Source organism: Pseudochaenichthys georgianus, chromosome 4 (assembly GCF_902827115.2).
Source record: "Pseudochaenichthys georgianus chromosome 4, fPseGeo1.2, whole genome shotgun sequence".
Classification (NCBI taxonomy): domain Eukaryota; kingdom Metazoa; phylum Chordata; class Actinopteri; order Perciformes; family Channichthyidae; genus Pseudochaenichthys; species Pseudochaenichthys georgianus.
In genome coordinates this window covers 12800664-12822561 of record NC_047506.1, presented here as the reverse complement: position 1 = coordinate 12822561, position 21898 = coordinate 12800664, and the positions used below count along the sequence as shown (strand labels likewise).

General features: G+C 42.5%; 1 protein-coding gene across 3 annotated transcripts in view; it reads right to left on the bottom strand.

The window, feature by feature from the left end:
• ttll7 (tubulin tyrosine ligase-like family, member 7) overlaps nt 1-21898 on the bottom strand; it is a 91359-nt gene that overhangs the window by 45412 nt on the left and 24049 nt on the right. For all 3 annotated transcript variants that reach the window (XM_034081816.2, XM_034081815.2, XM_034081817.2), the window contains exons 8-12: nt 19556-19720; nt 15396-15554; nt 4897-4991; nt 2734-2881; nt 1293-1366 (exon numbers count right to left, since the gene is read on the bottom strand). In XM_034081816.2, the coding sequence (XP_033937707.1) occupies nt 1293-1366; nt 2734-2881; nt 4897-4991; nt 15396-15554; nt 19556-19720 (641 nt within the window). The remainder of the gene's footprint in view (nt 1-1292; nt 1367-2733; nt 2882-4896; nt 4992-15395; nt 15555-19555; nt 19721-21898) is intronic.

The following is a 21898-nucleotide window of genomic DNA, read 5'->3' as shown; positions in this document are numbered from 1 at the left end:
ACATATACTAATTTAGCAGACCCCCCTCCTTCATCACAACACCTCCACTACGATGGCCTGGTTTTTAGTCGCTGTTTGTGGAGTGGAAGGTAACAACTACATATTAAGGTTTTAAAGTGAATTAATACTTGTAGGTACAGTACAGAGCCATTCAATAAACACAATTTAAACAGACACAAAAATAAAACATTTAACTACATAGCCTACTTACTTTCTTGTAGAAGTACAAATGTCCAGGATGCCCGAATCAATAACAAAACTGCGAGCCTGCACGACGCTACGCTTCTGAAACGCTTCTGGGACGCGTTCGGTGGGTTATGGCGCTAGAGGAGGTCGGACCAAAACCGCGGCGCGGCGCAGACGGACCCAGTTGAAACTGGGGGTTAGGGTTAGGCATGTGTTGGTTATGGTTAAGGTTAGGATAAGTCTCTAGGAAATGCATAAGTCAATGTAATGTCCCCTGAAGTGATGTATACATGTGTGTTGTGTGTGTGTGTGTGTGTGTGTGTGTGTGTGTGTGTGTGTGTGTGTGTGTGTGTGTGTGTGTGTGTGTGTGTGTGTGTGTGTGTGTGTGTGTGTGTGTGTGTGTGTGTGTGTGTGTGTGTGTGTGTGTGTGTGTGTGTGTGTGTGTGTGTGTGTGTGTGTGTACAACTTAGAGAGAGAAAGAGAAAGCAAGACCTATAAATGTGTGTGCACATGTTGGATAAAGAGATGGAGGAAGGAAGAAAAAACTGAGGGAGTGAAGGAGCGTTAGCAATTTGCAGGGGATAAGCGACAAATCAAAGTCGGTGTTGCTGAGTCATGCTCTAAGATGGATCTGCTCCATCTGAGAGGTGAATGTAAAAACTTGTCACACACGATGTCTTCCAAAATCCCAGCTGGAGTCAGAGGATAAAACATTAGAGGTGTGTGGGGGATAGAAGAGATGGGGAAAGGCTTGCAGCAGGCAGGCATATTTATTTACATATACATATAAAGTATACATGGTCATTTGAATTTCCGAATTGCACTGCGTTTAAGGGAGTATCCATTTATACCTCCACATAACACACTCTGTTTTCCTTTCTCCCTTTCTATTTAACATATTCTCTCAGTCTTAATTCTTCGTGCTCTTTTAAAGCAGTGGGTGTTCTCTTTTGTTTGTTCTCTCTGCAGCTCCATTATGTATTCTCCTGGGAGCGTGGCACTCTGCAGATGACCCCCTAAATGTAAGTGGAGATGGTACCAGAATACTGGGGGGGGGGGTCCTGAAGGGAGGGCCCCCTCTGCCCGGCGGTTTCCCTCTTCCTTACCTGTAGTTCCCCAGATGTTGCTTTTCATGCTCTTCCCTGGAGATCTGCTTGCGGACCTGTGCCAGTCTCTCTTTCTAAAAGAAATAGGAGAAACAAAATATATTTCTCAGGTTAAAGTCACTGCCTTCTGACCTCATCCTGTAATAAGAATACAGAAAGAATGATGGAAAAGGCAGAAAGGGAGAAAGATGAGAAAACAACTCACCAACAATGCCTCATAATTAAGAGGCATTTTTCCATATAGTCTGTAATTGTAATGTTTAGAAGATATAATGGTGGAGCTCAGTCAGCCAATTGAGTATAAAACAAAGAGGTTTTCACTCCGATTACAGGTTCTGAGCAATATGTGAGTTAAATACACCTGAACCTGGTCTTGCACGTCAGCCATAACAGCACTCAAACACGAGGTGGTCCCCCTTTCAAAGTAGTGCGTGTACACCCTCTTTTCTTATGCCACTGATTACTGTCATGGCTTATCAAAAGGCTAATCAAAGAGCGCACAAAGCGTATGTACCAGTAACTGCCACTTTTCCCCCTATATATGTGAGAACAGCTCCCTGACTCCATTTCAAAGAGAACATAATTAAATGGTATGCTTATCTAAGAAAACTTTGACTCTTTTGATCAAATCAAGTTTTATTTATAAAGCACATTTAAAATCGATTTTTGGTCAAGCCAAAGTGCTGTACATGTAATAAAAACACTTCACTACAATCACAATAAAAGACAATAATTTACAACAGAAATATAAAAAACAAAAACACAGGGAATAGTCAGGTGTCATGCTCCGCTCTGACTAGAAGGGAGAAGACTCTTTTGATGTAGAAGAAGTAAGAAACTGAATTTCTGCTCCAGCTTTTCTTCTTGTTTAAATCCTGTGCAGAAAACAAACCTATAGATTGTTGGGTTGTTTACTGAAGTAACACATCGTATGAAACAAGAATTTCTAATTTGTGCTTTTTTACCAACTGGTTGATGTGCTAACTAAATGTATCTGTTGATATCTATGAGCATTTATCTGATGATTGCCTGTACCTGCATTTGTTGTTGTTGTTAGCTACATTTTAAGGGACATGTTTCTTTACCACACCCTTAAGAGCCTTTAATGGAGTAGGGTTGTCTCCCACATTACTTGAAAATTAGAAAAACCTCAATTAAGTGTTAGTGCATAACATAAAGCCTTATCTAGCTAAAGGGGGAAAAGAACATCTCTAAATGATGATGTTACAATCTGCGTTGTGATATCCAAAGTCAACGCCTTTATTTATGTGACTTCTTAAGCACATTTAGATATGAAAATAACTAGCTTTGTACATTTCTTACTTTTATCTAACGATTAAACAGCAACTCGAAATCTCATTAGAAGGCTCTCTGAGGCTCACCAGAGAACCAGATGCTGTAGTTATAATAATATGATATAAATAATGTGTCTGTGCCTCACCAGCTCCTCTCTCCTGCGCTCCAGTGTGTGCCGTTGTTTCTCCCAGTCTGAGGAAGCAGCTGAGAGTTTCTTCACGGAGCCGTGTCCATAGAGCCGGCGCTGAGCCTCTGCTTTCTGCTGGGCCAGGTTGCGTTTCTTATCACTGGCTCTGGAACAACATATAACAAGTTAAGATTCACAAGAGTGCAGATTTGAGTACGAAAAAAAGAGCACATTATCTGAGAATACCATTTTTTCCAATAATAGCTCTGACAACTGTGTTTTCCAAAAACACATCTTCGATTATTTCTCTTGACAGTTTTAGCTGCTGCTGCTGAGAAATAAATGCACTTGACTTGAAATCCCATTGACTTAAACCGTTTAGATGCTCTTTATCTTTCTCATTTCTGTTTCATAACCACACACAGCAATAGTTATTTCGAGAAAGACAAGACTTATGTTATCGCTACATAGCTCTCGGTTGGAAACAAATGTTATCTGCAGAAAAAGGTTTTCATGAATGCTGTAAACAATGACAAAGTTGGAAAGCATTCCGGTCTCATCCCTAACTGAAGAACTGTGTGGTCAAAAAGAAAGAAAGAAAATCCCTCACAAAACATTTAACAATACAGAGATAAAGAGAGAGCCCAGACACAAACAAAGTGACAACCACAAGATGAACAGGACCAGACAGCTATTCTGAACAAGTGGGCCATTGCGGTCTGGAGAAAGGGCAATTCATTGTAGTCAATCGCTGGCCCTTTAAATTGGATATTGAGTGCTGTTGGGGGGCTGAGGTTTATCAATGTCCATGCCCGGCCGGGTCTGAATTGATCCCACGTTGATACAGTTGGGGTTGTGAGCCGACCCTACCTCTACACACCACTAACCCCTCCCTTTGGGGCGCAAAGCCATTACTATATAAGGAAAAGTGAGCGAGGTAGAACAAAACCCTCATTCACTCCAGCATGAACATAAGCAGTTTGTCCTGTGGAAAAAGCTCCCCGCCGCCTTTCAAGGCCTCCTACGATTTATTTGCCAGGAAATAATCAAATCTAGGCTTTTAATCTGTGGGAACACAGCAAACATCAACCATGAAACAAATCATTTTGATAAGAGATTTGTGTGTGTCGACTGAGGCTGAGCAGGAGGACGGAGTGAGTTTGTGTGTTGGATGGCTGCAACACGCTCCACACTTGGCCAACCTAGATCTCTGCTGCGTGTAATTGATCCATTGATGTGTGCGTTTGTGTGTGCTCTACACTTGTGTGCTGCCTTTGTGCATGTGTGTGACAGGAGTTGAGACTATATTTGGAGCAGTAAGCACAAAGAGAGAGACAAAAAGAGAGCAGAGAGGTCCAGAGGTCTGGTGTACGATGATCAATCAGTGGACAGGCTCGCTGTAGCCAGGGGACAGAAAAGCATGCCAGCAAACACACACACGCTAACACAAACACAACGTACACAAATAAATGCATGACACACCAAATATGACAATGTGCATAACCTAAACAGGCAAATAAATACAAAGCAAAGTGAAAAAAGCAAAACAGTAAGCTTATGTTAACGAATAAAGTACACTTTGAAAAACAGATAACATAACTCACTGTTATCCTGTTCCTATCACACACACACACACACACACACACACACACACACACACACACACACACACACACACACACACACACACACGTCTGATTGAAGGGTGCACAGTAGAAGCTTAGTTTTGTATCTTGGCATTGTTTTTGTCTCAAAGCTGCTGTTAGTCTCTGAATAATGTCACTGCTTTGCCATCAGTCTAAAAACAAAGCAGGAAGAAAGTCGAATTGTTCTGTGCATTAAACGTAATTCAAAAGTTTTCAGCGTTGGTAAATAAAGATAACTGGACAAATCAATCTAATAGTTTTAACCTTTACAGCCCTGAAGAATAACATTTGATGTGAGCTTTGCTTCTTTCTGCACATTAAACTTAACGGGCCACACAATTAATGTGTGTCTATCTGCAATCATGTGTGTGTGTGTGTGTGTGTGTGTGTGTGTGTGTGTGTGTGTGTGTGTGTGTGTGTGTGTGTGTGTGTGTGTGTGTGTGTGTGTGTGTGTGTGTGTGTGTGTGTGTGTGTGTGTGTGTGTGTGTGTGTGTGTGTGTGTGTGTGTGTGTGTGACAGTGGTGGAGAATATTACCGAATGTTGAGGAGTTTCAGAGCATCGAGCAATACCCCTTTCTTCACATCGTGATCAATCTTCTGATCGGTCCCAAAGCTCGGAGCTCGATTGATCTGCCAGAGAGGAGAGAACAGAAACATTCAGAGAATATTGAGGGTTTTTTCTTTTTTTTTTACTTCATCTCATTTTTGTTCTTTCTTCTCAATTCAGCAGACAGAAATACTATGCAATTACAGGAGTGGGTTTAGGGTATCTTTGGAAAAAAGAGCACTGTTCCCACAAGAAGGAGAGGAAAGAGTAGAGAGATGGAAAGGAAGTTTTTTTCTCTTTGAAGGACACTTTGAAACTCTTAGCCTTTGGCTGGGAATAAATCCTGTCTGACGTTGATGTGTGTTGTCGGGCCTGAAGAAGAGCTCTTGTGTGTATGAGTGCTCGCATATGAACAGATTGTGTAGGGTAAACTGTCACTAGATTTGTGACCCTGCTAGCCTTAGCAAGCAGCCCATGACTGTAACTTGAGTATGCCGGGCACTGCGACACCTATCCTTACAGCTGCCACAAATAATCTCTTTGTGAGCATTAGTGAATTACCAGCGCTCAACTCAATCCCATCATAAACAAATCAAGAGCGCTCAGAGAGTCAACTGAGCGAGAACAGAATAAGCCACCTGTGATTTAGGTACAAAAGCCAGTATCACCAAGGGAACAATTCAAGAGCAGCTTTACCTTTCTTAACAGAACAATTTCCAGCACCGGTGCAAGGTATTCAGATATCAGTTATTATACCTGACACAACAAATCAATTCTTTCCTTTTTACTCTTTGTTATGTTCTCAAGGTAAAAAAGAGATTGTGCGAGACTACAAAAGGACCAGAAAATGGAGAGCGGTGCGGAAGGAGGGTGAACGGACTGGCAACCGTGAATGGTGTCTTGCTAAGAGCTGTCCAGGTGACAATGCAACAGATGCACACTGAAAGGCTGGCTGTGCTTAGTAAGCCTTGATTTTTGAGATAAGTCAGGTCTCCTCTTAAAGATGTGTTGATGTGGGAACACCAGTATTGTTGGCACCTTTTAGATTTGCAATATTTTCATAAATGTAGGTATTTAAAAATTTGATTTAGAATATATGTGTTTATAATTGTTAACAAATAATTATTTGAAATGTATAGTTAATATATAGAGGTTATTATCAAGTGGAAAATAGCATTTGTTAACTGACAAAGACATGCTGTGTCTCACTCTGCAGTGTATAGAGTTCACTACTGCTGTATTTTGACCCAAAATGTCTGCATCCGTTGATGAAAATCAATCATTTTCAATCAAATAAAAATCACTGCTAATAGTGCTCCAGCTGCAGCTGGATAGTCAGTAAGATTTGGGTCGGAGACATTCTTTTCTTCCTATCTTTCTTTAGAAAAGGGCAGTTGGATACAGATGTACTCATCGAATCAGCACGGCAGCCAATCACAAATCTTGATTTCAATAACAGAGAAATACTGAGAGAATCTGAGCTTTTAGAGCATATATATGTTTTTTATCCACCAATCAGGAACTTAGGTGAAGAATAGTGAAAGAGGCTAATGGGCTTGGTGTTAAAAATCAAGCTATTTGCAACCATAAAGGTATTTGGGTTGAAAATAAGCAACAAAGCTCCTTTACAGAGATGTGCAAAGCATCTCAAAGGTTGGGGGGGCTTGGCTCTCAGAATCTCCATCCCTCTTTCTCTTCCTCTCCTCTGAACTAGCCATTACTAATTCCAACCCAAAGGTTCTTATTGCTGTGAGGCAGATTTGGGAACTGTGCTCTAAGATAATATTTACATCACAACCAGGCTCCAAGGAACTGCTGCTCTCGACATCAAGGGCTAAATTGTCCTTCAGTCAGAAACCTAAACTCCCACAATATTGATATGATTGTGCAAGGATGCTTTTATGTTGAATTGCATGTAGATAAGCATAGGTAAGTAATCAAAGATATTCAAACATATACCGCACTGTAGCTGTCTATATTAACCTTAAGATACTGTATAACTTTCTCTGAAGTGGTTGCTCCACTCTTCAACTAGTGAATAGATCCAAAAATGCCACAAGTAAGCTATGGAGTCTGCACCAGCATGACAAGGGTCTGAATGGCCCTGCTTTTGTAAATGTGCGGCGCGTTCACCCACATGTGCGTTTTTCTATACGGCAACCATTTATCAGAAGGAGGGCGGGTGGATGATGAATGTCTGCCAGTGCAAAGAGGAAAGAAATACCCTATCCAACTCTTTCACTCAATAGAAAGAAGTCAACAATACATTCCTCCGTGTGCCGAGAAGGACAGAGCTCCACTTCAACTTACAGTACCTTACCTAAGGAAAAGGAAAAAACACCACAAAAGGAAAAGAGTGAAGAGGTCTGTTTTCATTTAGAGCACTCCTTCGATATGACAGCCACGATGAAAAGAGTATGGCTTTAGAGCGCTGTAGCCTATAGGTAAAAGCCAGACTGGCAGTGATCCTGGCGACGGTTGTCTCGTTACTTGTTTTCATTTCTTAGTTTGATTTGTGGTGTCAAGCTGTCACAGAGAAGACTGGCATCGCAGGACTCGCTGTCTCTCTTTGCTCTCCTTCAATCTTTCCTCTCTCTCCTACTCTCTGCCTGTCACCCTCTCCCTCTGGTTAGTTTCTTTTCCCACTCTGTTTCTTCCAGTCTCTCAACCTATTTTCTGTCTGGTCACTCACCCCCACCCCTCCTCTGCTAGCCAGCCCTCACTCTCTGGTCGTTACCTTTCTTATTCATTTATTTCTCCATGTTGCTGTGTTCTCCTTTTCCTCTCTGGCAGAGGAAGTTGGACCAGTCTGGTCCTAATGAACCCCTGCAGGCTCCCCAAACCCCCCCTCTGATTTCCTTAAGTGACTCTGGCAGGGTCTTAAAGGAGCCCTCGGTTGCTTCAAGCCGCATTCAATAAAAATGTCAGATGAAAAGATTAGAAACTCCTTTTTTTAGCTATGTTTTGATTTGATTCGGCATCAGAATCACATCAATGTCTTCCAAAAATCACTTGATTTAACATTAGAATCAGCATGACTGAGAGGAACATATCAGTCAGTAATTTCTCCCAAGACAGGTTTATACTCATCTGATCACCCAGTTAAACATACACAGTTCAGAGGGTGAGCTGTAAATCATACACATACCCTATAAAGAACATGTAACTTTTTATTTTCTGCACCTGGAGCTGTGTGTCTGAGGCACATAAGAAAACCCCTTATAAAGCTAAATCAAGCTTCTGGTCCATTTATTGTAAAACTGTCTGTGAAATGCAACCCTGTCTACTGATCTTTATTGCAGGTTCTTAAGGAAAAAACATAAGTGAAGGTGCAACCAGCTTATTCTGCATGCTTTTTTTGAGTTGATTTAGTTTATCATAGCCATAGTAGTTCATATGTTTAAAACAAAAAGCATTTTATGTTGGCCCGTCCTTCCCGACTCAACAAACAAGAGAGTGTTGGCCGGAATAAAGCAGTTAATCAGAGAAATTAAATGTTAATTCCTGATTGTTTTACAACCGTTATGTTCTGAAGCAAAAACAATAAAGGGTACCGTGCTTCTGTATTAGATGCCAGGAGGCAGGACAAAGTGGCAGGATTTAACGACCTGGGAATGAGAACGGGCTGTACACCCTGCTAGGGAACGCTTTTCACCCCCTGTGTTGGTCAGCCTCGTATGTTTGTCCCTCGTAGTGGGGGTGTATTGCTCAAGGAGCGTTAATAAGCGGCAAAATCAAGCGCTAACAATACCACTTTTATTAAACTAGCCAAAGGCCATTCTTTACACCAAGAGATCATTTATTTTAGTTCATACTATGGTATGGGAATAACTCAGATCCCAATACATCTAACAATTAATTGTTAACACTTTAATTATGAATAAACCCAGTAAAAATGTATTTGCAATGATGACACGTTTTACTCCAAATGTAGTGGGCATCCAACAGTTTGCGCCTGTGGCCTCTGCTGTGTCACAGCGACCCTAATAACATAGCAACAGTAATGGATAAACAACAATCAGCTGCTTTTATTCCACAACAAATTGCTTCCCCGATCGACATCCATTCTGTGTCTGGAATAATCGTAAAACAAGTGCAGTGGCTGCTCGTGATTAATTGGTTCAGAAAAACGACCCCCTCTTATTATTCCTGGCAGAGTGTAAACAACCACTGCTTTGACAAGCCTCCCATTCTGCCCCGCACACTCGAGGGTATCGGCACAGTTCAACCGCTGTCAGAATGGAGTGTTTGTTGCCGCACAATGGTGGAATGAGAAAGCGAGGCAGAGAGGGAGAGCATGAGAAGCAGAGCGACAGAAAGACAGACAGCTGGCCGCCATGTTAAGTCGCTCTCTTGTTTCAGCCGTCTTATCAATCACTGTTTTGTTCTTTTTTTTTGTTGCGTTTTTAGTGATCCAGTCAGACACAGGGAAACTCTAGCTGAGCATGCTGAGCCGCTGGTAAAGGTCCTGGGAGTGAGCGGGCCAACGCTTAGCTCAGCCACCAGTCAGCCTGACCTGCTGACTGTCTGGCTGGCAGGGAGCAGGAAGGGTTGCTTCTGTTGTGGCTATTTATTATTTTCTAAGACACACAGAGATACAATTTGACACAGCCACAAAAAGTAAAAGACGCTCCGAAGGTGGACAAGATGTGTAAAAGTGAACAGAGATATGCAGCTGGACTCAAACACACACACGGAATGTCCAACTTAGTACCCACAAACGTTAGAATATATCAACAAAACACACCTTCGGTCTGAGACAGACAGGCATAAATATGCAAGAGTATATATATCTCCCTTTAATGTCACTCACACACTGAACCACCACACACACACTACAGTTCCATATGTCACTCATAAACAACCAACATATATCATCACACACACACACACACACACACACACACACACACACACACACACACACACACACACACACACACACACACACACACACACACACACACACACACAATCACTGGTGCTGGTGCTGCCAAACATGGCTGATGATAAATGACTAAATGTTGGGTGGTGTTTTCAACTGCCCCACATACGAGGCCTGTGCGCTCCTAATTTGATACTTATTCCATGAAATAGTCATGTTGGGGGAAAATGGATGTGGATGGAGACAGACAGTCCCATACATCATTCTAATTATTCTTTAATAAACCTGATATAATCCAAAGAGTGGCTCGTAGGTAACTACTGCCACCTAGGGGTTCACAGGGCGAAAGACTCAGAGCTGAGGCCGAGATCCATGGACATTAAAATAAGAATGAATCCAACAAAGTACCAAAGAAGAATCAAAAGCAAAAGGACAATGAAGCGTACAAGATTGACTGAAAGATAATTGCGTATCGAACTGTATGTATACTCAATCTTTTTCACCCTAGAAAATTCCTTTTGAGAGCACAGGTAACGAGTACATTCCTCCTTAATCACCCAGGATACACAAAGATGTTTGACTCTGCTGTTGTAGGGGTTAGAAAACACTCCTCAAATTTCCTGAGCAAATATCTGAAAGGCAGGCTAACCTCTAAATCTAATAGGAAAACAGCTACGTTTTGAATGGCTACTCTTCAAACTTGTATGGGAAGGCTGTCATAACATAACATTTTGATCTCCTTCTGCAGAGATGAAATAGAATTTCAATCGAAAGCTTTCATAAGTGTGAGGTGCAATTTATTCCACACAGCAAGTCCACAGTGTTTTCAGTCATTGTAATTAATGTACAGTCTCTGTTAACGTGTGTGAGGGATGTAAGAGAGAGAAAAAAAAAGATCCATGTGTTTGTTTCTATGTGTATCGTGGCATCTGTTTACACTTGCCAGCGCACATTACTCTCCACAAACACACCCCCATCATAAACACACACACACATACACTCAAAAGAAAAGGAAGTCTGGATTATGTTGGCTCTGAGGGATGGACAGGCAAACCAAACTCATCTTGAAACAATCGGGGACAGAGCCCAGAAAGAGGAAAGTTGCAGGAAGGGAGAAGGGAGGGAGAGGCGGGGTGAGGAATCACCGCCCTTAGGGGAGCAGTCCAGCTGCAGCCTGTTGGTCTGTTGTCGTGAAGCCCATTCACTCACACACACACAAACACAGTTAGACACAAACAAACCAGTGCCACGGTTGACCTAACCATGCCCGCCTCATTAGCTGCCAATCACTCTGCACATGCCGTCCTAAAGGGGGAGCAGGAGGGAGAGAAAGGGAAGGAGATGGATGAGGAGATGGTAGTTACGTTGCAGCTATCAATAATCGAGCTGCCTAAGCTCCCGTGTCCTACAGTGTCTCAATACCGAAACGTTACATTAAGTAAAACACCGTGAAAGTTGGAAAATAACGTGTTTCCTCCTTGCTTTATTTCAGTAGACACTGAATTGGTCTGTTTCAGTGTTTTAAGCATGATACCTCCATTACTCGAACGCGATAAAAAGACGGGCTGGGGTTAAGGTAGGTAGATCAGGATGACCAAGCATGCTCACACACACACACACACACACACACACACACACACACACACACACACACACACACACACACACACACACACACACACACACACACACACACACACACACACACACACACAGAGGGCTATTCCCAGAGGGACAAAGACCACACGTCTAGATGCACACACCCCCACACACTGAGTGTAGACACATTCACACGAGACACAGAAGCACCCCCAGTTGCATGTGGTGGCTTTCATACTACATGTGTGTTTATACTGCAGGCAAACACTCATACAGTACCTACAGTATGCACCTATTCAAACACCACACACACTGACATAGCATACATCTAATTCAGATTCACGCACACACACACACACACACACACACACACACACACACACACACACACACACACACACACACACACACACACACACACACACACACACACACACACACACACACACACACACACACACACACACACACACACACACACACACACACACACAAGGGGACTGTGGCCCGAACAAGCAGACCGACCAGCCTTCATGCAGCCTGACACTAGAGAGATGGCTTTCTAATTATTTGTGCTTCCTACAACCAGTTGTTTCTTCCTTTTTAGAGTTTACCAGCTTACGGGTATTTGCTTTCTGTGTTTTTTTTAATGAAATGAGGCTGGGCTTCAATCAACCTGTCTTTGTGTTGTTGTCCATGGACACCAATCAGTACCCCGTGAGAACAATGCATTTTCCTCTGTCGGTTCAGTTTCAGTAACAAAGGACAGATCACTTAAATGAATCGTTTTTTGTGTGTGTATGTATTCCTCCCAGACCATCACCCACCAAACCTTTAGTATATTTTTCCCATTTTCTTCACTCCATTTGACGTTATTCGTCATGCCGGCTTACAGCAAATGGGCCCTGGATGAACTTGACAGGGGGTGCGGGGGTGATAATGCTGTAGGATTGCTATATTCTGTCATTGAGTTAATGCAGTCCTTATGGCTCATACTGGATTTGGAGACGGCTGCTGTTCGGTTTGACCCAACACCCCAATTTTAAAGCACCACCACGTTTGAGCAGAATTCATGAGCAAAGCCTGTATCATAATAGTGTTCCTAGGCTATATTAAATGTATACTTATTTTTGCATCAAATATGTTGTCAATTGTATTTCTTCTTTTCCTTTTCTTTATTATTTTGCTTTCAAAAGACAAAGCAAACACTCAATAGAGCCCTCAAAGCAAAAGCCTTGGCAACACAAACCAAAGTCTTAGGCAGTCGTGCGTGTGAATGTGTGTGTGTGTGTGTGTGTGTGTGTCTGTGTGAAGCGAAGAACACGGCTCAATGAAATTCCTTGCCTATACGAGACACAGATGCTGTCTAGGCTGGTTTAATGAAAGTGAATGTCTCGGGTTACACCATTTGAGCAAGTGTGTGTGTAGCGCTGATGCTTTGAATGTCAATAGGAGGTAAAGCTTGTGTTGGAAACCCTGCTGAATTAAGATAAGGATCACACAAAAGCCTGTCTCTCTCTTTTTACCTTCTTTTTATCTCCCCTGCTATACCTGCTCTCAGCACAATGCGCCTATTTGATGCCTAGCCTTGGTTTGAGAATCCTCACTCTAGCCTTCTCTGTTTTCACCCCTGTGACAAGCTATTTAGCAGGAGGGCGCTGCTCTGTGGCTTTTGCCTCCCGAGTCTCACTGTTCGTTATCAGTATATTTGCAATGATGTCTTTGTGCACGTTCTCTTACAAACAGCTGGTGAATTGTATCTTGCACAGAAGTTTTCTTGAGATGTTAGATAGAGGCAAGATGTCCTCTAATCATGGGACTTGCACTATTTTGAATACCTTGCCTGAAAAAAACATTGGAGGATGTGAGAGGCAATCATGTTCCTTTTCCCTCACCAGCCTACTACATACACTCAGGAAATGACAAACAAAAATACAAAGGGCAGGATTAATGTCATCTGACAGTTTCTTATATATGATACCATCTAGCTTTCAGGTACCCGACTGGTATTGAGTTTACACAGGTTGAACTCTCATTTCCTGGCTGCGAGTATGCATGTCCAGCAACCAACTTTGACGTTTTAAAGAGTAAGAGAGGAAGACATTGTCGGAACAGCAGTCTGGGTAAAGCCCCAACGAGGCGTGGCACATGTAATTCACAGTGACACCAATAAGAAACCTGAGAGCTGGAGTCCACAAATTCAAAACAAACCTGTAAGGCCTAGATTGTGTTGCAATTCCTGCCACAAGTTTTACTGTTTTGTAAAGGGGTGGCAGAAATACATATAAAAAGAAAATGGTGAAACGCAGTGAAATAGATTCAATTTACCACAAAACTCCGCAAAGCGATCTGCTTCAAATTTTAATTTGGACCTGAGGGCTTGCTATAGGGTACCGCTTGTGGAAACCAGCCTATGGGCTCGGCTGCATCCCTGCAGAATAGAAAAGAACGTTGACAGGCTAAAAAGTGGTAATAAAGTTATTTTCAGGCTTGACAGCGTACGCAGTGAGGATTTGAGAAGTGGTCTCCATGCTTGCAACTATCCCCCGACTAATCAGTTGAATTTTGGAAATAAATGATTGTTGCTGTAAATGTTGCGTGAAAGAGAAGCAGGGCTGTGTGTGCGTGTGTGTGTGAGTGGGATGTTAATTGATGAGAGTTATAGAGAGCTGCTAGTAGCACAGGGGGGATCATTACTGCTGGAGTGGAGCAACGGCATTCACGGCTGTTTCCCATGTCTCATACATACATAAACACACACACACACACATACACACACTTACTCTCACTGTGCACCAGCAGTCAGAAGGAACACCACCTTCTTGCTCCCTTTTGCACATCCTTTTGTAATGAAGTACGACGGCGCAATCACACGTAAAGCGTCAGGTAATTATAACACCCTAATTCGACTATCTTCTAAAAACACCAACAAACTATCAAAGTGCCACTTTTATCCAAATCAGGGGCTTTCTGAAAATCGCAAGATTTATTTTTAGCTGTCACAATGGGGGAAAACAAACAATTATCCCAGAGGCATTTCCCATCCTTCAGTCAATTTGTGGGGAAGGGGGGGGGAAAGGCGCGCAGCCACTTTGGGTTAAAAAGGATTTAGGTCACGCTTTAACTGACTGGCTGATATCAGAACAGTGAGACAGAAATCCTGGAGTGGACTCTGGACTCGAATCCATCTCCTGAATGACTGACACTTGAGAGACTGACACTGAGAGAATGAGGCGCGGTGTGTATCTACTCAACCTGCTGTTCTGACCTATATTTTTTCCTTTCTGCCTATAAACAAGAGAGACGTTTTGTTGTGACTTTGATGCAGCTGTGTATGCATGCACATACTCACCTCATTGTGTGTGCATGTTCGTTTTATTTTACACGGGAATGTGTCTCTGCTTATGTTCCGATGTGCATAAATGCATACTTGAGACATTGTTGGTGTTTCTGTGTGTTTCTCTGCACCGGGGAAGGGTGTGTGTAAGCAAAATCAGTGTGTGTTTATGCTTTCTGTCAGTGTGGAGCAACATCTCTCTCTCTCCTGCTGATGCGTCATTACTTCAGTTTAGGAGCCGCTGTCACTTTAGTCGCTGCAAAGACAGGTGAGACTGCACAGACTGCAGCCAGCGTCTTTCTGGCTGACACACACACACACTCACACACACAATATCATAAATGTAAATCTAAATATCCTACAGTACTATCACTATCTTTTATTTTTTACATTTTAAAGAATATGATTGGAATAACATACTACCGGTACGTAAAAGTAGGACATTTATAAATATTACTTTTACATTGAATTTTTTTTTTAAATTAATAAATAACATTTAAATTATAATGTATTCAAGTGTTAAATATACTTGAATAACGGACACACACACACACACACACACACACACACACACACACACACACACACACACACACACACACACACACACACACACACACACACACACACACACACACACACACACACACACAGACTGAGTTGTACCTCCAGTAGCCAGGGTTTGAGTTTGCGGTCCAGGATGATGTCGAAGCCCAGCACCTCAAAGCAGACACTGTCGCTCCCTGGTGGTTGTCCGGGGCGACACATGCGATAGGCGTGCAGCACGTGGGGCTCTGCCACTATTATGGTCTTCACCACCAGCTCCTGGCAGGAAACAAACACAAAGAGAGAGAGAATGACCGAGCTGAGCTGACAAAGAGTGAGCGCAACTCTTACTTTGTTTTTAGTCAGTTGCTTTCATCCTGAAAAAGGAACGTTTTAGAGCAGCTGATAAAAGGCTTCTTTAACTGAAAACTTTGCAATTAATCCGGTTTTAATTGTGGCTGCAAACAAATGCTTGAACCTTTAGATTTATGACTAAACTCTGACAATGAAGTAATCATGACACGTTCAAGACCCATGAGATACAGTCCTGCTTTAAGGAGGTAGGACTGTAACCCCTTCTCCTGAGTCCCAAAATAGTCAGTTTAAAATTCAACGAGAAACAGAAAGTGTTACTGGCACAGAACCTTTTAAATGTCCCTCATACACACACTTTCACCAGGTTGGTGGTGGTCCATCAGTGTGGCTGATGGCTCCTAACCTGTTTCCGTGTGTGTGCTGGATGCTACCTGCCTGCTTACTCCCACTGTGCAGCTGGTGTAAACATGCTCACTCCGACACACACACTCTGCACAAAGCTTCCCCTCAACAGTCAAGCCCCACACAGAGCTGTTGGCCTGCAGTCTGCCTGGCTCAGTCTGACTGCTGGGTGCAGGAGAGGGGTTTGGTGGTCTGGCCCAGGCCTGATAAGGTGGCAGCCCCCTCCCTTTTCAATGTGTCTGTTGCTCACACACCTCCATCTTTCAATCCAACCACCCGTCTGACCCACAGGCTGCCCAGCACAAACACCTGCTCCCCCTACAGTATGCCTGAAGTCCCCAGTACTGGCTGATATCTCTGTGTGTGTGTGTGTGTGTGTGTGTGTGTGTGTGTGTGTGTGTGTGTGTGTGTGTGTGTGTGTGTGTGTGTGTGTGTGTGTGTGTGTGTGTGTGTGTGTGTGTGTGTGTGTGTGTGTGTGTGTGTGTGTGTGTGTGTGTGTGTGTGTGTGTGTGTGTGTGTGTGTGTGTGTGTGTGTGTGTGTGCCCCCATAAACTCCCTCCTTATCCTGAGCCCCCAGCCCAGTAGCCACTGCCGAGCACTGTGCATGTGCGCCTCTGTTTAGTAAGCTTTGGGTTGGAATGGGTTTATAAGCCTCTTTGAAATATTTTATATTTGTATTTATTTTCATGCATACCAACTCTATATTATTCTCATTTAGGCTATTTGATGTATGTATAATGCATTTATCGTATCTCTCATCAATAATGTAACTTCTTCTTTTTGCCTTTAATTAGTAAAACAGCCATGGGCAGAGAGTAGGAGAGAGAGGGCTTCAATCCAGATTCAAACCCGAGCTGCTGCAGCAAAGACTCGAGCTCTACCTAAGCTACCCAGACGTGTGTCCCTTCTCTTTCTATCTCGGTGCAGTAGACACAGCAAGATGTCTGATATTTAAAGGGGACCTATCATGCAAAAGTCACTGTTTGATGTCTTTTATACATAAATATGTGTCCCCGGTGTGTCGGGGAACTCACGCAGTGTCAGAAAAAAAAAAACCTCTCTCTTTTCTTCGGTACCCAAATCTCTAAAAACGGGAATACAACGGAGCTGATCCAGATTTGCGTCCGATATGACGTAATATCAGAAACGTTGCTATCAGAAACAATGCCCGACTGTTTTGGACGTAATATGGTCGGTGTTCACATTAGCATCGCTAACACTCAGAGCTAACCTGTACTGGAGAGAGCATGTGTGTGAAGAAGCAGGATATAAAAAGGAACTCACCTTGTGGTATAACCGGCAAGAGAGAAAGCCTTTGAGCTCCGTACTGTTTCAGAAATAATCCTTGATAATCCATGATATGGCGTTTCATCACCGCAGTATCTGCCGGCAGAATCTCCCGCATGAGCTCAGCCCCCTCCTCTTTTTTATCAAAGCTTTATACCCCAAATCAGCACTTTTGAAACAGGAAGTGAAATAGAGGGATATGAGGCATGGCTAGAATGGGTGATCTGTTTGGTGTTTTGAGCAAAACACTTCATAGACATGTTTTTTATATTTTTTTATATATCTGAGACCTATGCTATTGCCTACAAACAGCATGGTAGGTGCACTTTAATCTATGAGCAGGATTAAGTAAATAATACATATTTGAATACGAATTAAAGTAGATCAAACTGATAATTTAAAACTGTTTAATTTTGAAGGCATTAACTGCTTGGTATAAGAATTAAGGGCTCATTGCTTAAAGTGAGATATTATTGTGTAAATAATATACATTTGTACACAAAAACAGAAGCCTCAAAAACTTGATTTAAATGCTTACGTCTTTTGTTGGAAAGATGTGATAACAAATAGCATTCTTCAAAACGACACAAATGTCTAAATGTCCATCCAAAAAAAAATCAATAGAACTAAGGCATCAGAGAATGAGCGTTAATGTCAATCTAATGGTACCCTCCGAGGAGACAAAGTGTAACTATTCCGATGCACTGATAACTGCATGCTCTCCCACACACACACACACACACACACACACACACACACACACACACACACACACACACACACACACACACACACACACACACACACACACACACACACACACACACACACACACACACACACACACACACACACACACACACACACACACACACACACACACACCATATGCGCTGTGCCTTCCCTTGTCAGTCAAGCCCCATGCAGAACTGCTAGCCTGCATTTTCTCAGTCCAGTATCTGCTGGGTGCAGAGACCGTTACGGTTATAGCTGTGGCCTCTATAACTAGCACATTGGTAGACAGACACTGCTCTCAAAATGACACACACATAAAAAAGCATTGCTGGTCAATCCTGTGACACTCTGCCCTACCCAGCACATCAATAGTACCTCAGTATGAAAGAGATGTCAGTGACACTTGGGGGAAAAAAAAACACATACACGATATTCTTAACCCTCACAGAAAATCTTTTGCCAAACAAACTCTCTGACTCTCTGACCGAGACCGTTGGCGAAGAGTCAGGGCAGCCTTCTACGTCTGTACGGGAACAAAATGTAAGAGGAGAGAGGAAAAGAGAACAAGAGAGGAGAGTGAACGGAGAGCATAAATACAGAGCTGAAACAAAACACAGTGTGTGACTGTGAACGGACAGCACTAACACCAAAGTGGTGCAACTTCTGAGGAAAGAGCAGAGACAAAAAACTGGTGAGAGAGGAAGAGAAGAGGATGAAGGTCTGAGTCAGAGGGTGACACTCTGATGTGTCACTGTGAGACAAGATAGATCAAAGAAAAACAAACGCTCACAAAAGAGTGACAAAAGAACTTTAACGCCATGACAAAATGGAGCAAACAGGGACATGACATCAGATGGATAAGAAAGGAGAATACACAAAAACATTACATTACATAAAAGAGAACAGCAGCCACACTGTTCCACCTACAGAAAAGTAAAGCTGATGTAAAGAAGAGAGTAAAATAGCCAATGGGATTAGACTTTTTAGGTTGATAGCTTGTGACAAGAAACAACAAAACAGAGAACAAACACTGAAGGCCCATACAACCCAAATAGCTGTGGACGGAGGCAACAAGGAATAGTAACAATACTGTAGGGAAGGGCTATATACTGTATTGAGATGGATGGAAAGAAAGTGAATGTATCAGGTCCAGAAGGTGAAACTTTGATGATAGAAAACTGTTGTGGTAAAGGTGTTTGGAAGAGAGCTCAGCCTCCAGGAATTATGCTTTTGCTGAGTTCATCCTGGAGTCAAACAAAGCTCTGAAGCTCACTGAGTTACTGTCATAACAAATCATATCAAACCTTTTGCCAGTCCTTTGTGTTCTGTTTCTAACATGTGTTGGTTAGTAGCAAGAGGATGTGTATATATGAAGGCATGCTTCCAGATTACACAGATAGATGCCTCCATGTGGTGTTAGCGTGTCTTGTGTTTTTGTTATCATGACGCACATCCTTTGTAGAATTACACATCCGGCATGATATGTCTGTATGTAACTGTGTTTCTGTGTTTGTGTGCGTTTGGGAGGACTACCCACGTACAGAGACGTCTCCCCAGAACTTGGCCACGTCGTAGTCGTTGGCGCGGAGAAACTCGTTGAACCAGCTGATGGACCTCTTACTGCCTTTGTCCACTGTCTCGTCTCGCTCGAAGTTCTCGTTGTGTTTGTTGACTGAGTAGTTAGTCAGATGCATGTAGAGCTGGCTCTGTGGAGAGAAACTGGAGTTAGGAGGGCCTTGATGCATTATCAACGTGTGCATGTTTACACCTGGCAGTAAGGATTTCTAGATTTATTTGATAACTACATGAGATGTCTCTTTCATAGGAACAAAGATCTGGCTTTAAGGGGCTGCTGACACTGGTACATTACTACCAATATTTAAATAACGAAACAAAACAGGTTGTGTCCTTTTAATTGAATCAAAAAGACAATTTGACCAGATGTAGAGTCACTGGTCTAGGTGTACTTTTAAAACAAGTAAACGTCTTGCTATAAGCTGTGACAACAGTAATAACTGAATGTCATAGCAACAACATGCAGAGAGAACATGCATCTATTTGCACCAGATGGCATGTTTTGTTTGTTGTTGCATTCAAATCATTCTGGTCTTCTTTCCACTGAATTCCTTTATTTCACTTGCTTCCTCCTCCTGTTTATCCAATGTAACCACATTATTTATAATACTAATAGCTGCAAATATCTCCATTGAAGCAAGTGCAATTGTATATGCAATGAAATGTTATTTTAATACATGGGGTATATGTTATACTCAAATGGCTGTTGTGTCTTTAGTAAAAGTATACCTTTGTCAGTGATAATCATCACAGGAAACTATGTCCTCAAGGGTATTCATGCATTATTCCCTGAGTGCACATACACAAATTGTAAAGTAAAGCATTTTCTCCTTAGTAATATGTGTAGACAAAAATAATGGAAAAAGAAAAAACATCACAAATGTGTCCCTAGGAAATTACTAAAGAGGGTATGAGAAGTGAAGAACGGCTGACTGTTATATGGGAATGATCAATGCTCTGTTCTAACGCTGGTTCTTACACTCTTATGGGATTGAGATAATGAGCTCAACAGCAGAACAAGCTTATAATCATAGAGCCCTGAAATCTCAAGCACTCAGTGATAAGATAAGTCAGAGCCCCACAGTTCAAACAGAGCCTGACTAAAATGTGCCAATGTGCATCCCTCTCTTTACACACTATCCTTCACAGTTGAAGACAATACATCCTTGTCCTTAGCCTACAAGGTAATAACGCCGTGACTGGAGGCCACTCCAGCCCATGATGGCTGTCTAGGAGCCACTCTCTGTGGGATTGAACATGCATCTCCATGGCACGCCTCACTCCATCATGTGTCACAGACAGGGTAAGACAATGCGCATTTGTGTCGCGGGGGGGTCGATGTGAGCGTGTGTTCATATTGTCGATAAGCATCACGCTTGATAGGGAGCTGTGTGTGTGCTTTTACATCCCATCATCAGCAACAAACTGTGCTTCAGCAGGTGCAGAACCTCAAGGCAAATATCAACGGGTTGATATAACTGGAGACATCTGGCATGTGGACATTTGCGCTCCGCTGTGTGCATACAGTATGCCTGCTTGCCCAATCTGTGTGTGTGCGTGCGTGTGTGTGTGTGTGTGTGTGTGTGTGTGTGTGTGTGTGTGTGTGTGTGTGTGTGTGTGTGTGTGTGTGTGTGTGTGTGTGTGTGTGTGTGTGTGTGTGTGTGTGTGTGTGTGTGTGTGTGTGTGTGTGTGTGTGTGTGTGTCTGGGTGTGTGAACACAACAGTTGTTGGCCCTGTTGACTGTGTATATGAGTACATGCATGTTTGTGTGATCACACGGAGATTACACTGTGTTTCCTAACCTCTGTCCCCCAGTGTGTTTGTGTGTCGAATTTGATTTCGTTGAGTTGCACGAGCCCATGGCTCCGACGAGCATGGCAAATACATGTTTCTGCAAATGTACTTTTACTTAAGGCTGCTTCGGATGTCATTTGGTTTTATATTCAAAGCTTTTTTCGATGTATTCAAATCAAGCTTCAAATGTGAGTCGTCATTTTTTATGATTTCATCACTCTGTAAAAATGGAAACATCTTTTGTTAATGTGGTTATATAAATGTTATGTATGCTGGTGCTAGATGGCTCTGTGCATACAGGTGCATGCCTTTCTTTGTGGACATTCTTGATTAAGAATTTAAATGTCAACAGCATGAATGAATCTTTGAGGCCTTGAATTACTCTTTACAGCTCTACTTCTACTATCTGTCTCTTTATGAATGGCCACACACTAAGTACTGTATACATGAACAGTTGTACTTATTCCTACAATTCATCAAATGGGACTGCACAAAAAGCAATCAGATAAAGACGT